General features: G+C 38.8%; 3 protein-coding genes and 2 non-coding genes across 6 annotated transcripts; 3 read left to right on the plus strand and 2 right to left on the minus strand.

The window, feature by feature from the left end:
* The first annotated feature begins 233 nt into the window (after nucleotides 1-233).
* LOC111467393 (MDIS1-interacting receptor like kinase 2-like) lies at nucleotides 234-3469 on the plus strand. Of its 2 annotated transcripts, XM_023112372.1 has the most exons (3): nucleotides 234-2930; nucleotides 3022-3125; nucleotides 3240-3469. In XM_023112372.1, exons 1-3 carry the CDS (start codon nucleotides 383-385, stop codon nucleotides 3327-3329), a joined length of 2742 nt encoding a protein of 913 aa, XP_022968140.1. In that variant the 5' UTR covers nucleotides 234-382; the 3' UTR covers nucleotides 3330-3469. The 2 variants fall into 2 exon arrangements, with proteins under 2 accessions (XP_022968140.1, XP_022968068.1); XM_023112300.1 differs by having other exon boundaries at nucleotides 3022-3469.
* Nucleotides 3470-9378: 5909 nt separating this feature from the next.
* TRNAA-AGC lies at nucleotides 9379-9451 on the plus strand. Its single transcript has one exon. It is a non-coding gene; the product is annotated as a tRNA-Ala (tRNA).
* A 64-nt stretch (nucleotides 9452-9515) lies between these two features.
* On the plus strand, nucleotides 9516-9597 carry TRNAS-AGA. Its single transcript has one exon. It is a non-coding gene; the product is annotated as a tRNA-Ser (tRNA).
* Nucleotides 9598-10187: 590 nt separating this feature from the next.
* On the minus strand, nucleotides 10188-13089 carry LOC111467607 (F-box protein At5g07670-like). Its single transcript, XM_023112607.1, has 2 exons — nucleotides 11711-13089; nucleotides 10188-10858 (listed from the first exon to the last, which is right to left on the minus strand). The coding sequence occupies exons 1-2, from the start codon at nucleotides 12802-12804 to the stop codon at nucleotides 10600-10602; spliced, it is 1353 nt and encodes a 450-aa protein (XP_022968375.1). The 5' UTR covers nucleotides 12805-13089; the 3' UTR covers nucleotides 10188-10599.
* A 643-nt stretch (nucleotides 13090-13732) lies between these two features.
* LOC111467523 (F-box protein At5g51380-like) lies at nucleotides 13733-17144 on the minus strand. The gene is made up of 2 exons (XM_023112493.1): nucleotides 15640-17144; nucleotides 13733-14386 (listed from the first exon to the last, which is right to left on the minus strand). Exons 1-2 carry the CDS (start codon nucleotides 16890-16892, stop codon nucleotides 14062-14064), a joined length of 1578 nt encoding a protein of 525 aa, XP_022968261.1. The 5' UTR covers nucleotides 16893-17144; the 3' UTR covers nucleotides 13733-14061.
* Between the last annotated feature and the right edge of the window lie 115 nt (nucleotides 17145-17259).

The following is a 17259-nucleotide window of genomic DNA, read 5'->3' on the forward strand; positions in this document are numbered from 1 at the left end:
AAATCATAAGAATTAGTGTATATTGATAATAAAATGAGTTAGATTTTTTTTTTTTTTTTGTTTGGGTTGGATTATAACCCTATTCAAATATTTCAAGTCACCAATCTAACTATACCGAAATTTCCAGTTTGTTCAAAAAAATATTTTAAAATTAATGTATACCGATAATAAAATATGTTAAAATATATGTCACACGCTCCTTTGGAACTTTATAATATGTATGAATAATTTGAAAGCTGAGGCGGAAAATTTTAATTCTCTGAAGCTTTTGAAAGCTACGATCTTTTACTTTGACCAGAAAAACATGAACAATTAGCAACTGGGTCCATTTTATTCTCCTATATGATCTTACAGTATCTATCAAAACAGGAATCAAATCATCATGGCCGCCCAAAATAAGCAACGGTTCTCTGTTTCATATGCAAGTTCATGTGTGTTCGTGTTCTTGCTTCTTCTTTCTTCCTTCGAATCCATGGAAGGTTCCGCCATGGAAGCTCAAGCTCTTCTCCGATGGAAGCGAAGCCTCCCACCACAAACGGTTTTAGATTCATGGGTCGACGCTTTAAACTCAAGCTCCTCTGTTTCTGCCCCATGTCAATGGCGGGGTATCACATGCAACGAACAGAGCAGCGTCATTGATATCAAATTAGACAACACTGGCTTAATGGGTACTCTCGATCACTTGAACTTCTCTTCTTTTCCTAATCTCCTCCGTCTCGATCTCAAAATCAACAATATTTCTGGTGTAATTCCTCCCTCCATTGGAGCTCTTTCAAAGCTCCAATTTCTTGATCTTTCCACCAATTATCTCAACAGTACTCTGCCTCTTTCTCTTGCAAATCTCACAAACGTTTTTGAGCTCGATGTTTCTCGTAATTTCATTACTGGGTCTTTGGATTCTCGTCTTTTCCCAGATGGGTCTGGTAATTCAAGAACTGGGTTGAAGAGTTTGAGGAATTTCTTGCTTCAAGATACTCTGCTTCGAGGCAGAGTACCAGAGGAGATAGGGAATATCAAGACTTTGGCTTTGATTGCTTTCGACAGAAGTCAATTTTCTGGTCCAATTCCTCAATCTTTGGGGAATCTAAGTAATCTAAACGTTATTCGTCTCAATGAAAATCATTTTTCAGGACAAATTCCTAAAAGTATAGCAAATTTGAAGAACTTAACTGATTTACGTTTGTTCACCAACAATTTATCTGGTGAAGTGCCACAAAATTTGGGAAATTCATCATCTTTGAGTGTTCTTCATCTTGCTGAAAACAATTTCATTGGTAATTTACCTCCCCAAGTGTGTAAAGGAGGAAAACTTGTTAATTTCTCAGCTGCTTACAATAGTTTTTCAGGCCCTGTTCCTTCAAGTCTGCAAAACTGTTCTAGTTTATTCCGGGTTTTGATGCAAAACAATAGCTTAACAGGATTGTTAGATCAAGATTTTGGAGTGTATCCAAGCCTTAATTACATTGATTTGAGCTACAATCAATTGAAAGGAACCCTCTCTCCCAATTGGGGAGAATGCAAAAAGTTAACCCTTTTAAGGATCACTGGGAATCAAGTAAATGGTGAAATCCCAGAAGAGATTCTTGGGCTGAAGAACTTAGCAAAACTTGATCTCTCATATAACAATCTCTCTGGATCGATACCGAAACGTATCGGAAACTTGTCGAAACTATTGATACTCGGACTACGCGGTAATCGGCTTTCTGGGTCGATTCCTATAGGGATAGGAAGCATGGGCAATCTAGCAAGTCTTGATCTTTCCATGAATGTCTTGAGTGGATCAATTCCTTATGAACTTGGTGAGTGTTCTAGGCTGCAATACTTAAGCTTGAGCAGGAATCAGCTAAATGGGTCAATCCCATTTAGCATTGGAAAGCTTGCAGCCTTGCAGATATTGCTTGATTTGAGTTACAATTCATTGAGTGAACAACTTCCTTACACTTTGGGGAATCTAAAAAGCTTAGAGAATTTGAGTTTATCTCATAACAATCTCTCTGGTTCTGTCCCAAATTCATTAGCCACCATGGTGAGTTTGATATCCATTGATCTTTCATTCAACAACTTAGAGGGCCCTCTTCCTGATGGAGGCATCTTTAGCAGAGCTGAGGCAGCTGCATTCAGTAACAACAAAGGTTTATGTTCAAACGATATCGTGGGGTTGCCGAGCTGCAACGACCACGAGAATGACGATGGAGGAACTACAAAGAAGAAGCTCGTAGCGATTCTTGTTCCTACTATAGTCGGATCTGCGTTGGTTTCTTTAGTACTCTTTGGAATTGTTAGTTATATCCTTCGAAAGAGAACCGAGCGTGTCTCGGATAGTAATACGACGTTTCGGGACGTATGGTACTTCTTCGATGGTAAAGTTACGTATTCGGAGATAATTGAAGCTAGTAAGGATTTTGATGATGAGTACTGCATAGGGGAGGGAGGTTCGGGCAAGGTTTACAAAGTCGAAACGCCCGACCGTGCCGTATATGCAGTGAAGAAGCTACATGATTCATGGGACGACGACCAGATGATGATGCAGAATTCGAAGAAGTTTCTAAATGAAGCAAGAGGTTTAACAGAAATAAAGCATGGGAACATAGTGAGGCTCTTGGGATTTTGTTGCACAAAAGTTCATACTTTCTTGGTTTATGAGTACATCAACAGAGGCAGCTTAGCACATATATTGAGTGATGCAAAAGAAGCAATGGAGCTAAATTGGTCCAAGAGAATCCGGGCGGTGAAAGGCACGGCTCGGGCGCTATCTTATCTGCATCACTATTGCATCCCTCCGATCATACATCGAAACATAACGAGCAAGAACGTCTTACTCGACTCGAGATATGAAGCTCGTGTTTCGGATTTCGGGACTGCAAGATTTATGAACACCGATGCGTCGAATTGGATAGCAGTTGCAGGCACAACTGGCTACATTGCTCCAGGTAACATATGAAAGTCTTTGCATATAAGTGTTCTTTGGTTTGAATAATAACTGTTCTTTGGTTTGAATAATAACTGTTCGTATCTCTGCAGAGCTTGCATATACAACGGTGGTGCCTGAAAAATGTGACGTCTATAGTTTTGGTGTTTTGGCGCTCGAAGTTTTGGCAGGAACGCATCCGGGAGATATCATTTTTGCTTTGCATTCTTCGTCTGATAACAATATTGATCTAAAAGATGTTCTAGATTCTCGTTTGCCGTTTCCTCAAACGCAAGAGATCGTCGACAACTTATGTTTGATAATGAATGTAGCGATCTCGTGCGTGCAAAAGGACCCGTCGTCACGACCAACAATGTCGAATGTGACCTGGTTGCTGGAAGTGCAGGCTGCAGTTGGTTAATGTCATAGACTCCATGAGGACTGTTGCTTGTAAAAAGAATGTCAACTTGGAATCCGTACTATTCTCCTTTGAAAGTTGTTTTGTTTGAAACTGAAATTTCATAAAACGACATGTCGTATTATGTCTCCATTTCCAGTTGACGTGACATTTTTTTTATAATAATATATTTTTTCTTTTTCTAGCTCTTCTTTCCGCGCTGCTGCCACCGCCTTTTCTTCTCCTTCTTCACGTTCATGTAATAGCACAAGTTTATCGCTAGCAGATATTGTCTGTTTTAACTCGTTATGTATCGTTGTCAGCTCACGATTTTAAAACGTGTCTACTATAGAGAGGTTTTGTAACAACTCCAGTCCACTGCTAGTAGCTATTATTGTCCACTTTAGCTCGTTATGTATCGTTGTTAGTCCTATAATTTTAAAATGCATCTACTATGGAGAGGTTTTGTAACAACCCCTGCCCATTACTAGTAGATATTATTGTCCGTTTTAGCTCGTTATGTATCGTTGTCAGTCTCATGATTTTAGAACATATCTATTAGAGAGAGGTTTTGTAACAACCTCAGTCCACTGCTAGTAGATATTATTGTCCACCTTAACTCGTTATGTATCGATGTTAGCCTCATGATTTTAAACGCGTCTACTCGAAAGAGGTTTTGTAACAATCCAAATCCACAGCTAGTGGATATTGTCCGCTTTAGCTCGTTATGTATTGTCATCAGCCTCATGACTTTAAAATGTGTGTACTAGAGAGAGGTTTTGTAACAGCCTCAATCCACCGCCAATAGATATTGTTTGTTTTAGCTTGTTATGTATCATCGTCAACCTCATGATTTTAAAACGCATCTACTAAGGAGAGGTTTTATAACAGCCCGAGCGCACCACTAGCAAATATTATTCACTTTAATACAAAACAGCCTATAGCAAATATTGTCCACTTTTTGTTCGTTACGTATCATCATTAGCCTCACAGTTTTAAAACACTTATACTATGAAAGAGATTTCCATATCTTTATAAGAAATGTTTTGTTTTCACACTCTTATAGAGAATATTTCGTTCCACTTTGATCTCACAATTAGTCAACAGTCAATGCAAGACATTAGTTGGAGTAGGGATAGACCCAAATATGTAACCGACAAAAATAAATAATATCTACTAGTAGTGAACTTAGACGGTTAGCTCCAGATTCGAAAAAGAACCATTACTAGAAAACACAGGATGAAAACACTTTGGAAAAAAACATCACAACAAAACTCAAGCTCTTATTTGTTCATAACACTTCAGCCAGCATAGGAACATCACTGCAGTTTCTCAAATTTGACACAACCATCATGGGTGATAGCCAGAGCTTTGAATGGCGGCCTGCTTCGCCGCCTGTGGGTTGTCAATATAGTTGCCTCCTCTGGGCAGAGCCGAACTCAGAAGCTGACTCCCAAACGCATTCTCCCCACTCACATTCATCGTCTCAACTGCACAACAAAAACACAGCTAACTCATAAAATACCATAAAAGTTAGAATTAAAGAGATGAAAGCAAAGCGCATATGAGAGCTTACAATCAGCAATAGGTAAAGTAGTCCGTACGGGTCTCCCTGTGGCCATATGGACAAGAAGAAGAACCATCACACTCAACAATATGGGCGCTCGCTTGAAACCCATTCTCACCAAACTCTCTTTGGGGATGAATTCTAAGCCATTGGGTTATGGGTATTTATAGAGCACCAAAGCAGCTTCCTTTTTGCTTGAGATTACCAATGAACAGAGGCACTAATGTCTTTTTAACCATGTTTTTGAAATGATGTCTTTTTTTGCTTACTAATTTAAGCTCAGCTAAGAAACAAGAGTGGACTTCGAAGTCAACTACTGAGGTTGACATTGATGTCCACCAAACCCACTGACATTGCTTAGTACAAAAAAACTTATCCGCAGCCTAAATTGACTTGCCTCTCCATGAATGCCTTGTGATAAAGGGAAAAGTAAATTAGTTTTGTGGCTAATTTCATGCTTGTTTGTTTGTCCGGTTTGAAGATCTAACTCGATTATTTGACTCAAATAGTGTACATCTAACATCACAAGTTCGCCACTAATAAATATTGTCTATTTTGACTTGTTACGTATCGTTGTTAGTCTCACGGTTTTGAACACATTTGTTAAGGAGAATTTTCTACGTTGTTATAAAAAATGTTTTGGTCTCCTCTCCGATTGATGTGTGGTATCTTACAAGCAACCCTCCTTGAGAGCTCAATGTTTTTGTTGGCACCCCGCCGGACGATTTCAGTTCTGTTCAAGCTGATTTAACTTTAATCTTCTTCATGATCATTAATGTTCAATCTTCAATCTTCTATCTTTTGACCTCCTCCAATCTTCCTCTTGAGTATGAGCTTTATGGGCTTGGGCTTGATTATATTTGGGTCCAACCATTCAAAAAAAAAGTGCTACGAGCCTTTTCCAACAGCTTGTATAGGAGGACAAAGGCTAGAGAACTTAGCTTAAAGAAATCATGGCCAGCAACAAACGTTTAGCGCTTGATATGTAAAGCAGCCAGAGAGAAAGAGAGGAGCGTTGGAGCGATGGAGCAAACCGTGGACAGTGAAAAAGGCAACCACGGTGGAGGAAGCGAGATGTCGACCGGGGAAGGAAAATGACTATGGCAATAGTGAAAGTTAGAGCGACAACGGGAAGTGTGATGTCCTACATTAGTTGGGGAAGAGAACAAAACACCCTTTATAAGAGTGTGTACACCTTCCCCTAGCATACGCATTTTAAAGCTTTGAGAAGAAGCCCAAAAAGGGAAGTCCAAAAATGATAATATCTATTAGAGATAGATCTGGACCATTACAAATGGTATCAGAGCCAAACACTGAATGATGTACTAGCTTTCTCGCTGTTCCTCGAAGGGGTAGACACGAGGTGGTGTGCTAGTAAGGACGCTGGCCCCAAAGGAGGGTGGATTTGGTGGGGATCCCACATCGATTAGAGAAAGGAACGCTAGGCTTTGAAGTGAGGTGGATTATGATGTCTCACATTGGTCGATTTTATAATAACCCTAACCCTAATTTAACTAGAAATTTGAAGTATTTTTCTCTACACATGATACATGCTAGAATCATTAAACTTATCTGCTCATAAACCGACCAGATTTGTTTAAAATTACACAAACGATCAGCAATTATGTCATGTCTCTGTCCATTTTGTCCAATTGCATGGGTGGACTTGGACGACCAACCACCACGTAGCACAGCTTTCACTTGAAAATCCTTGTGTTCTTTGAACCTTATTTTAAACGAACACAATTAACCTTATATATTAAATGTTTTCCATCAAAATCATTGTCTTCAACTATTTGTCTCTTGTGGCATATATTCGAGAAAATATCTAAAACACAAAAAGGAGGGTGTGGACTAGACGTATTCAAACTTAAAGATACCAATTTTACATTCAAAAACAAAGACCAATCATAGCATTAACAAAACTCAACGTTGAGCCAAGTGGGTCTATAAATACATAACCAAAGTTAATAAATACGAACATCAAAGAGTAATTGTTCTTCATTCTTACAGATCAATTAAGCTCTCTCTCTCGTCCTAAAATGGCTTCCAAGAATGTTTCAGTGAGTTGGAGAGCTGTGTTCTTCATTGTTATGCTTTTAATGGCTTCTAATGTTTCTTCCAGGAAACTTCTTGATGCTAATATCCCTGTTGAGGATGGCTTCAACGTTGAAGTTGGCGCATCTTCATTCTTCTGTGAGTATCAACTTCTCTCTCGGATGTTCGGCTTGACTTTGTTCAACTTGATCCAAAGGATCGAGTTTTTTGTGTTGAGTGTTTTGTTTTTTGAAATTTGGGTAGGAGAATTTAGGGTTTATTGTTCTTAAGATTCGAACTTTTGACCATCTAATTAGAAATACATATCAATTATGGCCGAGTTCTTGCACTCTTTTGAATCTCTAATTTCTTGATTTCAGATAAGTTGGAGGGCCAGGTGGAAAAGAGATTCGAGAGTTTCATAAAATCACATACGGGCAACGATGATCCTCGAGGTGGAAACTACTAGTTAGATGTGAAATAAGTTTTATGTTCCTTCCATTTTCATTAAGAATCCTTTTGTTGCACCCATTCAAGCCCTACCCTTCGAAACCCGTTTCAACGAACAATTTTAGACATCTAAGAATCGTTCTCGTACTTCGAAAATATCTAAGAGTTTCTTGAACAATATTGTGATATCCCTCTTTCTAAGACTATCGAATGTTCTTGTAAATTATAGCTAATATCAGATATATAAGTAGTGATTTTAAACTTCGAAGTTAAGCATATTTGAGTATAAAACCTAAAGCAACTTTCTATACACGCTCAAACAAAATCAATGGTACCCAACTCTTTTGATATCCGCTTGATCTTCAGATTCGAGTTTGATATTTCCATTCCCAATTCATCTTTCTCGAGTTTGAATCAAACCCATTTGATATTTTTAAATTTCGAAGACTTAAAACCTCTCAATCCATCTAACCAAACAAAAAAAAAAACACATTTTTAGGGTGGTTGAGGAAATTGGTCATTGAGACAGTCATAGTAGATACCAATTAGCTAAGAAACATATATCGATTAAGTAAGAAACTACTTCAATTATTCATGTTTTGTCTGGTTTGTTTGTCTTTAAGATCTATCAATTCTTTTATTGTAAAAAGAGTTGCTTATTGAAAAGTAGAGGTTAGTTGATGAGTTGATAATTAACAAGCTAATTTAACTTAACGGTTTCATAATTAACAAGCTAATTATGTCTCTTTTGTTGTCTTTTTCAAGGAGTTGGTGCACAAAACAATATATGTCGTCTAAGCCCTAAATTAATTGCCAAATATGCAAAATAATTATAATGATTTTCAACAAAACATTACAAACCCATTGTAACATTTCAAGTCTACCACCGGTAGATATTGTTCGATTTGATCCGTTACATATCACTGTCAGTCTCACAAGTTTAAAACTCGTCTATTAGAAAGAGATTTTCACACTCATTTAACAATCTGACAGAATGCTGACACCCAACTCCACTGATGATAGAAGGAAATAAAAATTTTGATTTAATTTAAGAGACACTTTTTTAAACCCATTTTTTACTTGTTCTTCGTTCATTATTGCCAGAGGAGTGTTCCCACTAAGATGGGACTGAAAGGGACGCGTTTGAAAGCAGCCAAAATAGAACATATAGTTGACCAAAATATTTGACTTTTCAGTCCATTCAATTGAGGCTATGTAAGCTTAAATAAATAGCCATTGCTATCCGAGCTTGGTACCACACACAACAATGGCTTTCATTACAGCTCGTTCCATTGCTCTATGCAAACTGATGCTCGTCTTAACAATCATCTTACCCTCCAACATTGTCGCTGCAAGGAATTTACTCTCCGTGCCTCGCTTCGCTCGTAAGTTAATCTCTAGATGTTTTAATGTGATATTATGAATTCTCGATGTCGGTACTCGATGTAATATTGGTCACCTTTATAGCTTTGTTTTAATGTTGTTGATTTTTGAACAGATGTGAAACGTAATGAGAAGAATAATACAAATGTTGGAGTGCCTAATCCTCCTCAATCACCCGGAGATGGACCATGGGATATCCCTTGGGATGGTAATGTTTGAGAGAGATCGATGGATGATGATTGGAATATCACCATGTTTTCTTTTGTATAATAAAAAACGGCGGGTCTAAATTTGAGTCCTTTATGGTTGTCGAAGTGTATGGTGGTCTATCTCGTTTGTTCGTTTTCTTCAATAATTTATCTACCTAACTAATAGATTCATTTCTCTGACAGAAATGTTTGAATTAATATTTAAATTTCTCTCCCCGCATCTCCATTCCTTTAAATATTTTGTCTATATAACCATCTACATAATATACCAAGTTTAAAATCTATGTATATATAAATGTTCATTAACAATAAAATAAATAAAAAAATGTAAATTTCTCTCATATTATTATTACTGCATAATTTTGACAGAAACGATTGTATCAATATTATATTTAAATAAATACATTTACTCTAATTTTCATCTGTTGGGGATGTAGCTCAGATGGTAGAGCGCTCGCTTAGCATGCGAGAGGTACGGGGATCGATACCCCGCATCTCCATTTCTTTCTTATTATTTTTTTTTTAAAACTATATTTAATATAAATAGGGATCACGTTCCATGTCGTGGGCGTGCCGGAGTGGTTATCGGGCATGACTAGAAATCATGTGGGCTCTGCCCGCGCAGGTTCGAATCCTGCCGCTCACGTTTGGTTTTGCTTTTATTTTTCTTTTCCGATTATTCGATTAATTGTTTGTTTTGCCTTTTTTTCTCTCTTTTATTTAAATTTTATTTTCCTGTTCACATCACCCAGAGAGAGAATATCAACCAGTTACCTATTCCCAACTTTGGGTAATTAAATTAATTAGCTTGCTTTTCACTAGAAAATAGGGATTTACTTGAAACATTAAAATAGTATCCCTAGATAACAAACCATGTAATCGAAACATCAATTCTCTAATCCCCCACTTTATTCTCCTTCACCTCAAATCATGTTTCATTAACTTTTCTCGAGAATTCTATGACTCCGTCTATTTAGAATGACTTTTCAAGTGTTGTAGAACACGATTCTTGTTAAAACACGTGCAAAATCATTCCAATCAAACTCGAAAAAGTGTTCCCCACCACCCAGAATCCCACAAACTTAGAACTTCACTGGACAGCAGCACAACAATGCAATTATCAGCAGCCTAAGCTAACAGTTCATTGACCAAATCTTAAGCAAGGTTTATACAACTCCTAGCATTTGCTGCATTATTACAAGTAACTTCCAAGACTTCAAAAAGAATATCAAAAAGTTTATCCAACACTTGTAGGCCAATGTGTTGTTTCAAAGAGGACCAATCATTGCATTTGTGCACTAAGAACAATTCTTTACAAATGAACTAATGCCCCAAGTACAATAATTGCCATATAGCATTGCTAAAGCATATAATAACGTAGCTAAACTAAGCTACTTAACGCTCTAGGAAATCAAAATTCTGGCAAATGGGTGAACTGGGTCAGGTTAGTCTCTAAAACAACATCCTCTGTTGCTTTCTTCTAAGTGGCACTGGAAACTAAAATGTATTTTCCTTTATTAACCGTCTATTCTAACCACCTAGCTTCATTATAAACGTCTACCGTAAGTGTGTTCGAGCTAACAATTCAAAGTAGCTATTTCATGAAGATTGTGGGCGGGCGGCGTGGATCAGTTCATTCTCATGTTTGCTAGAAAAACCTCCCACCTTTCTTACCCATACAAGTCCCGACCAGACTCGACGAGAGAAGCGATTTGGTATCTGGCCTCCATTTCAAATTCTTAAGAACAGAGAAGACTTCAGAAAGAGCAGGAGAGATGCAGCTATCTTCTATATTCTTACACGATACTACTTCGAGGCTTTGAAGCTCCTTCCACTGAAGAACGACCGACTCCAAGCCTTCGGTCGTTAACAACGAACATCCTTCAAGCAAAAGTAACTTCACCCTCCTGTGTAGAAGAAAGTCATCATTCATCAGGATGTATTTACTTCAAAAATATGAACATCAAAGTTTTAGTTTGTTCAGCTTTAAGGATTCTAAATGTGGTCTGGTGGGCCAAAAGACACTTTTCCAGCTTAATCAGAGACAAGCCACTCGAGTGGCCAACCAAAACCAGGTCCACCAGGTCGGTACCAGGTTACAATGGATGTCGAACATTTGCAGAAACAAAATTTTCAATTGGTGTAAGAGATTTTCAGAAATGATGTCTAAATTTCCATGAATAATGGAACAAGCTGTAAAACAAACAAAAAAGAGTATGGTTCTCTTCTAATGGATCCAAGAGTTCTAAACTTGACAGAAAAGACACCATGATAAATAAAGTACAAAGATGTGTAGCCATAAGAACACCCATTCAAGAACAAAAGTTACTGCTTGTCCTAGTTTATGAAATCATATTCAATCAGTTTCAGAAGCCTCTATCTGTAAGAGGCTTTGATGTCCCCTCAAAGCAAATCAATTATTAACTCTCAAATGATTGGTGCTCATGTAGTATTATACGAGTAGTACCCGAGAACAGTAACAAGATATTATACCGAGTACCTGAGAACAAGATATTATACAGAGTACATGATAACAAGATATTATACCGAGTACCCGTGAACAGTAACAAAGAGTACAGAGCAACAGCTAGCAGCATGTATCATACAGGCTATAGCAATAATAAAATCAATGGTTCCTATTAGCATTTCGCACCAATACGGTAGATGTCGTCCCACAATGCAACATCTACTATTTACTTCAATGGGTTAACAGTGTTTACAGTTAAATTAAACACTTGCCAGACAAAAAGATCACTTACCAGCAGTTATTTGCAAAGCTGAACATGTCATCATCCAATCCCCAGCAGTCCCGGATCAAGATCTCCCTTGCAGCCCCACATGTCATGAATAAAGCTCTTACACTTGCTTTATCCCGCAATTGAGAATTCTGCAAATGCAGGCTCTCAAGAGCAGGGCACGAGCTCAAATATTCATCAGGGCCAGGATTTGCATCTATCCTCTTACATGACATGATCTTCAGAGTCTTCAAGTTCTCGCAGTATGGAAGCCCAGCCAACCATCCATCGTCCATTCTATGATCACAAAGCATTAATTCCTCCAACATTTGGCAGCACTGCCCAATTGCCTTAATCCCATCAAAACTCCCCTCACACCCACTAAGCTCGAGCTTCACCAGTCGTTGACAGCCTCGAGCTAAAATCGTCAGCCCGATGTCGGTCACCACAGAACTATAGAAACCATCAATATTTCCTACTAACTTGAGTATTTGAAGATTCTTAAACGCCGCAATTCCTTGGAGCATGGAATCACTGCACTTATGGAGCTCAAGTTCTTGCAAAAGCTCACATTCCTTGGCTACATTCAACAACCCCAATTCACTCCCACCAACAAGGCCCAATTTCCGTAAGTCCGGGCAACCACTCGCCAAACCCTTCAGCCCTCTATCAATCAACTCATTTTCCAGTACAGCCTTCTCACCGACATTCAAAGAGGGCAAGAACCAAGGATCAATATGCATCGAAAGAACCCCATGGCTCAACAAAATACTCGAATTCCTAGACGAAACCCAACATCCAGAAACCAAATCCACATGATTGAGTTTAGGAAACCTAAAAAACAACCTACCCGACAGAAGAAAATCAAAATCCGTAACCCTGAGGGACCGTACAAGTCGACCCTGAAGGTGAAGCCAGCGCTTACAGACAAGGAAATTGGAGTTCCGTTGGGAATCTGGCAATTTGGAGAGAACGCGAAGAAGAAGCTCGTCGGAGAGCAGCAAGGTGAGGTCAATTAAATTAGAAACAGGGGATTTGGGATTGGAGTTGGGAGAAGAAACGGGAGAAGAAATGGGAGAAGAAATGGGGGAATCACTGGACAAAGAATGGAGTCGCATTGAGCCAATGACATGCTCAACAAAATTCGTTGTTTCTTGAACCAGTCCCCGAACAGGGCTAATTCTTCTTCTTCTTCTTCTCCTTCTTCTTCTTCTTCTTCACTGAGATCAAAATCTAGGGTTTGATTGTGGCCAAGGATTGAAGAAATGGAAGAGGATAGAAGCAAGAACAGCCTCAAAATGACGGTGGAACCGAACAAGTAATTTTCAGAACAATAAAGAACAAGAAAGAAATTTTTTATTTTTGTTCCTATGGGTATTGGAAATCTGTAATTGGATTGTGACATTTTCTTGAAGAAATAAATATAAGGATTATATTAACAAGAAAAAAACGATATAATTAATTGATGCCTTTCTTTGAGTGGAAGGGTAAAATTAGGGCTAGAAGTGGGTTGATTCGGGTCCATTTTTTTCCCAAATTTGATTCAGTTATAATTGAATTAGTTCAAAAAAGATTGGTATCATAAAAAATTGTTATTTTCAATTAACCAAATCAGTTTTTTTTATTTTTTTTTTCAGGAATTTAGAGTTTATACGAACCAACATGTATACCTTTAATGTAAAATAATTTTTCTTAAGATGTTCGAGGCTCTTTTCCTTTTCTTTCGAGACAATATATTACAAAGCAATAACTATACTCAACAAAACTCGGGTTAGTGAAGTGCCACAATCACACTTTTCTTAACAGTGGATTTATCGATTGTGCGGCAAGAAAGAAATTATAGAACATGAAAAGCATAAAGGAAAGCGATAAAATGGTATAAGGCAAGGGTTATGCGGTCATGGACAATACGTCTCGACAAGCATGACCGTGACATGTAAACCTACAAACTACATGTATCGAATCTGATATTGAATTTGAAAATGCAATACGAAACAGACGACGGAAACGAAAGTTAGGACCAAAATAGAACATTCAGAAACTGTATTAATCAGCAGCAGCTATTCTAATAGTTCTGTTGAGCTTAAGAATGGAGGAAATGATGATATTCTTTTACAATGTTGTGTCCAATTGTACTAAGAATAGCAATTTTACTAAACTAGTACAGTTCTAAACTACAGTATTTAAGGGAGTAGATGACGGAACTTGCTCGAGACGTATAAATAAGCAAATTCACCAACGCTAAGGTTGACGAACCGTGGTAACAACCTAGGCATCTTCATCTTCCCTCTGTGCAAAATACAAGGATGAAAATCTAGTTATTTACTGTCAACATTAAGTTAATGGCCTAGATGAAGAAGACGACGACTACATTACTATGTCGTCTTTAGTGTGCTTGTGTGACCATGGACACCAGGAAGAACTTTTATGTCCCATGTCTTCTTGAAAAATCTACCACCCTTCTTTCCCATGTGGGTGTCAATGAGGGTTGAAGGGAGAAGAGATTTGGTATCTGGCCTCCATTTCAAATCCTTGAAGATAGAGAACAGGGAAGAGAGAGCAGGAGTAATGCTGCTCTCTTTTATGTTCTTACACGATACGACTCGAAGACTTTGAAGCTCCTTCCATTGAAGAATTACAGACTCCAAACCCTCTGTTGTTAGCAGTGAGCATCCTTTGAGAGAAAGGAACTTCACCCTCCTGTAACAGAATTAACCACGAATTAAAGTTGTTAAAATAGAACCGCCTAAGCCCACCGCTAGTAAATATTGTCCGCTTTGGCCCGTTATGTATTGTCGTCAGCCTCACGATTCTAAAACACGTCTGTTAGGGAGAAGTTTCCACACCTTTATAAGGAATGTTCGTTCCCCTCTCCAACAGATGTGGGATCTCACAATCCAACCCCCTTGGGGCCTAGCGTCCTCGCTGGCACACCACCCGGTGTCTCGCTCTGATACCATTTGTAACAGCCTAAACCCACCGCTAGCAGATTTGTCTGTTTTGGTCCGTTACGTATTGCCGTCAGCCTCATAGTTTTAAAACACGTATGTTAGGGAGAGGTTTCCACATCCTTATAAGGAATGTTTTGTTCCCCTCTCAAACCGATGTAGGATTTCACAATCCACACCCATTGGGGTCCAACGTCCTCGTTGGCACACCGCCCGGTCTCTAGCTCTAATACCATTTGTAACAGCCCAAGCCTATCACTAGCAGATACTGTCCACTTTGGCCCATTACATATTGTCGTCAATCTCACAATTTTAAAACGCATCTATTAGAGAAAGGTTTCCATACCTTATAAGGATTGTTTTGCTCCCCTCCCCAACCAACGTAGAATCTCACATAAAACAAGTGTTGATCAAATAATTCTTTCGAGACCATAAGGAAACAGTTAAAGGATAAACAATTCTTAGTTTCATTGAGTTTTAGGGGAATGTAGATATGGTATATTGAAACCATAAGCAATTCAACTGGGCAGTCAAGAGCCAGAACTCCGAGCTGCCGTGATTAGTATCGATTCTCTATGTTATTCAAATCTTTATTCAGATACCCGTGTTTCGACTCATGGATCTAAAGTAATGGATTCCCAAGAACCTGTAAGAGGTTCTGCAAAAATTCAGGAAACTAGCCCAGTAAAAGGTTCCAACATAATACTATTACTAAAAAGATTAAATAGTTAGCTATGGCTTTCCCCTTTCAGTTAGTCTCACAAGCATCAACAGTAACAACTTCTACAGCCTCCATCGAAGCATATCAGATCTAAAACTTCCATTGAGTTCAAACAAGGAGATGCTCCATGAAATGCACTAAAATAATCATAAGCAGTGATATAAAACAACAAAGTTGCAGCTTCACATTCACTTTTGAATCCATATGAACAGTGAATTCGATTAAAAGCCACAGAATCTTTCGTAAAGTTCAATTATTATCAAATGAAAGGAGAGATTATTTACCAGCAGTGACTTGCAAAGCTGAATAAGTCATTCGCCAGTCCCCAGCAATCACTGATGAAAATCTCCCTCGCAGCACTACAAGTAATAAACAATGCTTTAGCACTTTTTTTATCCCGTAATTGACAGTTCTGCAAATGCAACCGCTCAAGAGCAGGACAAGGACTCAGATATTCATCGGGTCCGGGATTTGGATCGATCCTCCTACATGACACAATTCTCAGAGTCTTCAAATTTTCGCTATACGAAAGCCCAGCCAACCATCCATTGTCCATCCTATGATCACAGATTGTCAGTTCCTCTAACATTTGGCAGCACTGTCCAATAGCCTTAATGCCATCAAAACTTCCCTCGCAACCGTTAAGCTCGAGCTTCACCAGTCGCTTACAACCTTGAGCCAAAATAGTCAACCCAACATCAGTAACCACAGAACTATAAAGACCATCAACATTTCCAACCAACTTCAGAATTTGCAAATTCTCACAAGCAGCAATTCCTCTCAGCAGATTGTCATTACACTTGTGCAATTCAAGTTCTTGCAAAGTCTCACATTCCTCAGCCACACTCAACAATCCCAACTCACTTCCACCAATAAAAGCTAATTTGCGCAAATTTGGACAGCCATCGGCCAATGCTTTCAGCCCTCTATCAATCACCATATTGTCAAGAATATTTTCCTCACCAACACCCGGAATAGGCAAAAACCAGGAATCAACATGCATTGAATGAATCCTATTACTCAACAAGATACCAGAATTTCGAGAACACATCAAAGATCCAGAGACTAAATCCACACGGTTAAGATTCGGAAACCTCAAAATCAACCTACCCGACAAGAGAAAGTTCAAATCCATTACCCTGAGCGACCGTACAATACGACCCTGCAGATTCAGCCACCGCTTGCAGACAAGAAAGTTGGAGTTCCGCTGAGAATCCGGTAACTTCGTGAGGATCCTAAGAAGAAGCTCATCGGAAAGAAGCAGCGTACGGTCGATGTTAGAGAAATTAGCGATTAAGAGGGGGTTGGTTTTGGAGTTGAGTGTGGGAATCTGAGAGTCTTTACACGAGGATTGAAGTTGCATAGCAACAATAACATTCTCAAGCGACTTGGTGTCCTTTAACCACACATCAGACCAACGCGGTGTCCTCTTTTTCCCCGGCGAGTTAGGGTTCGTTTGAGGGCTCGGAACAGAGGAAATGAAGCTTCGTCTTTCAGCTTCAAACAACACCGATTGTGCTCGTCCATGTGCAACCATGGCGGAAATGGCGGTAATGGCGGTAATGGCGGTAAGACTCCTCCCCAATCACCGCCACGTCTCAGCTTCCCAGAATACTCTCTTCTTCGAGATACCACATTGATTCACCAACCACAGTTCGAAATCTGCGAAGTTGAGTTCTTCAAAACCCCTTTAGGCAGTGGATAGTTGGGCTGCTCTCTGCTCTGATCTCAACTTTCTTCTCCTTCACTCTAATTTGAATCGCCTTCTTTCAGGAAGCTTTTTTGTGTTCTGTAGCTAACGGCAAGGGAATCTGTAGGGTCCTGCAGTTCCAATTTTGAATATTTTCTTTATTTCTTTATTTCTTTATTTCTTTTTCCTTTTTTTTTTTTTTTTTTTTTTTTTT

The sequence above is a fragment of the Cucurbita maxima genome, unplaced genomic scaffold (assembly GCF_002738345.1).
Source record: "Cucurbita maxima cultivar Rimu unplaced genomic scaffold, Cmax_1.0 Cma_Scf00001, whole genome shotgun sequence".
In the NCBI taxonomy this organism is placed as follows: Eukaryota; Viridiplantae; Streptophyta; class Magnoliopsida; order Cucurbitales; family Cucurbitaceae; genus Cucurbita; species Cucurbita maxima.

Bases quoted from the DNA above. Each gene is read 5' to 3' on its own strand.
- LOC111467393 (XM_023112300.1), top strand. From the start codon at position 383: ATGGCCGCCCAAAATAAGCAACGGTTCTCTGTTTCATATGCAAGTTCA. The intron at 2,931-3,021 runs GTAACATATGAA...GTATCTCTGCAG, and splicing joins AACTGGCTACATTGCTCCAG to AGCTTGCATATACAACGGTG.
- LOC111467607 (XM_023112607.1), bottom strand. From the start codon at position 12,804: ATGCGACTCCATTCTTTGTCCAGTGATTCCCCCATTTCTTCTCCCATT. The intron at 10,859-11,710 runs GTAAGTGATCTT...TCTTCTACACAG, and splicing joins AGCTTTGCAAATAACTGCTG to GAGGGTGAAGTTACTTTTGC.
- LOC111467523 (XM_023112493.1), bottom strand. From the start codon at position 16,892: ATGGTTGCACATGGACGAGCACAATCGGTGTTGTTTGAAGCTGAAAGA. The intron at 14,387-15,639 runs GTAAATAATCTC...ATTCTGTTACAG, and splicing joins AGCTTTGCAAGTCACTGCTG to GAGGGTGAAGTTCCTTTCTC.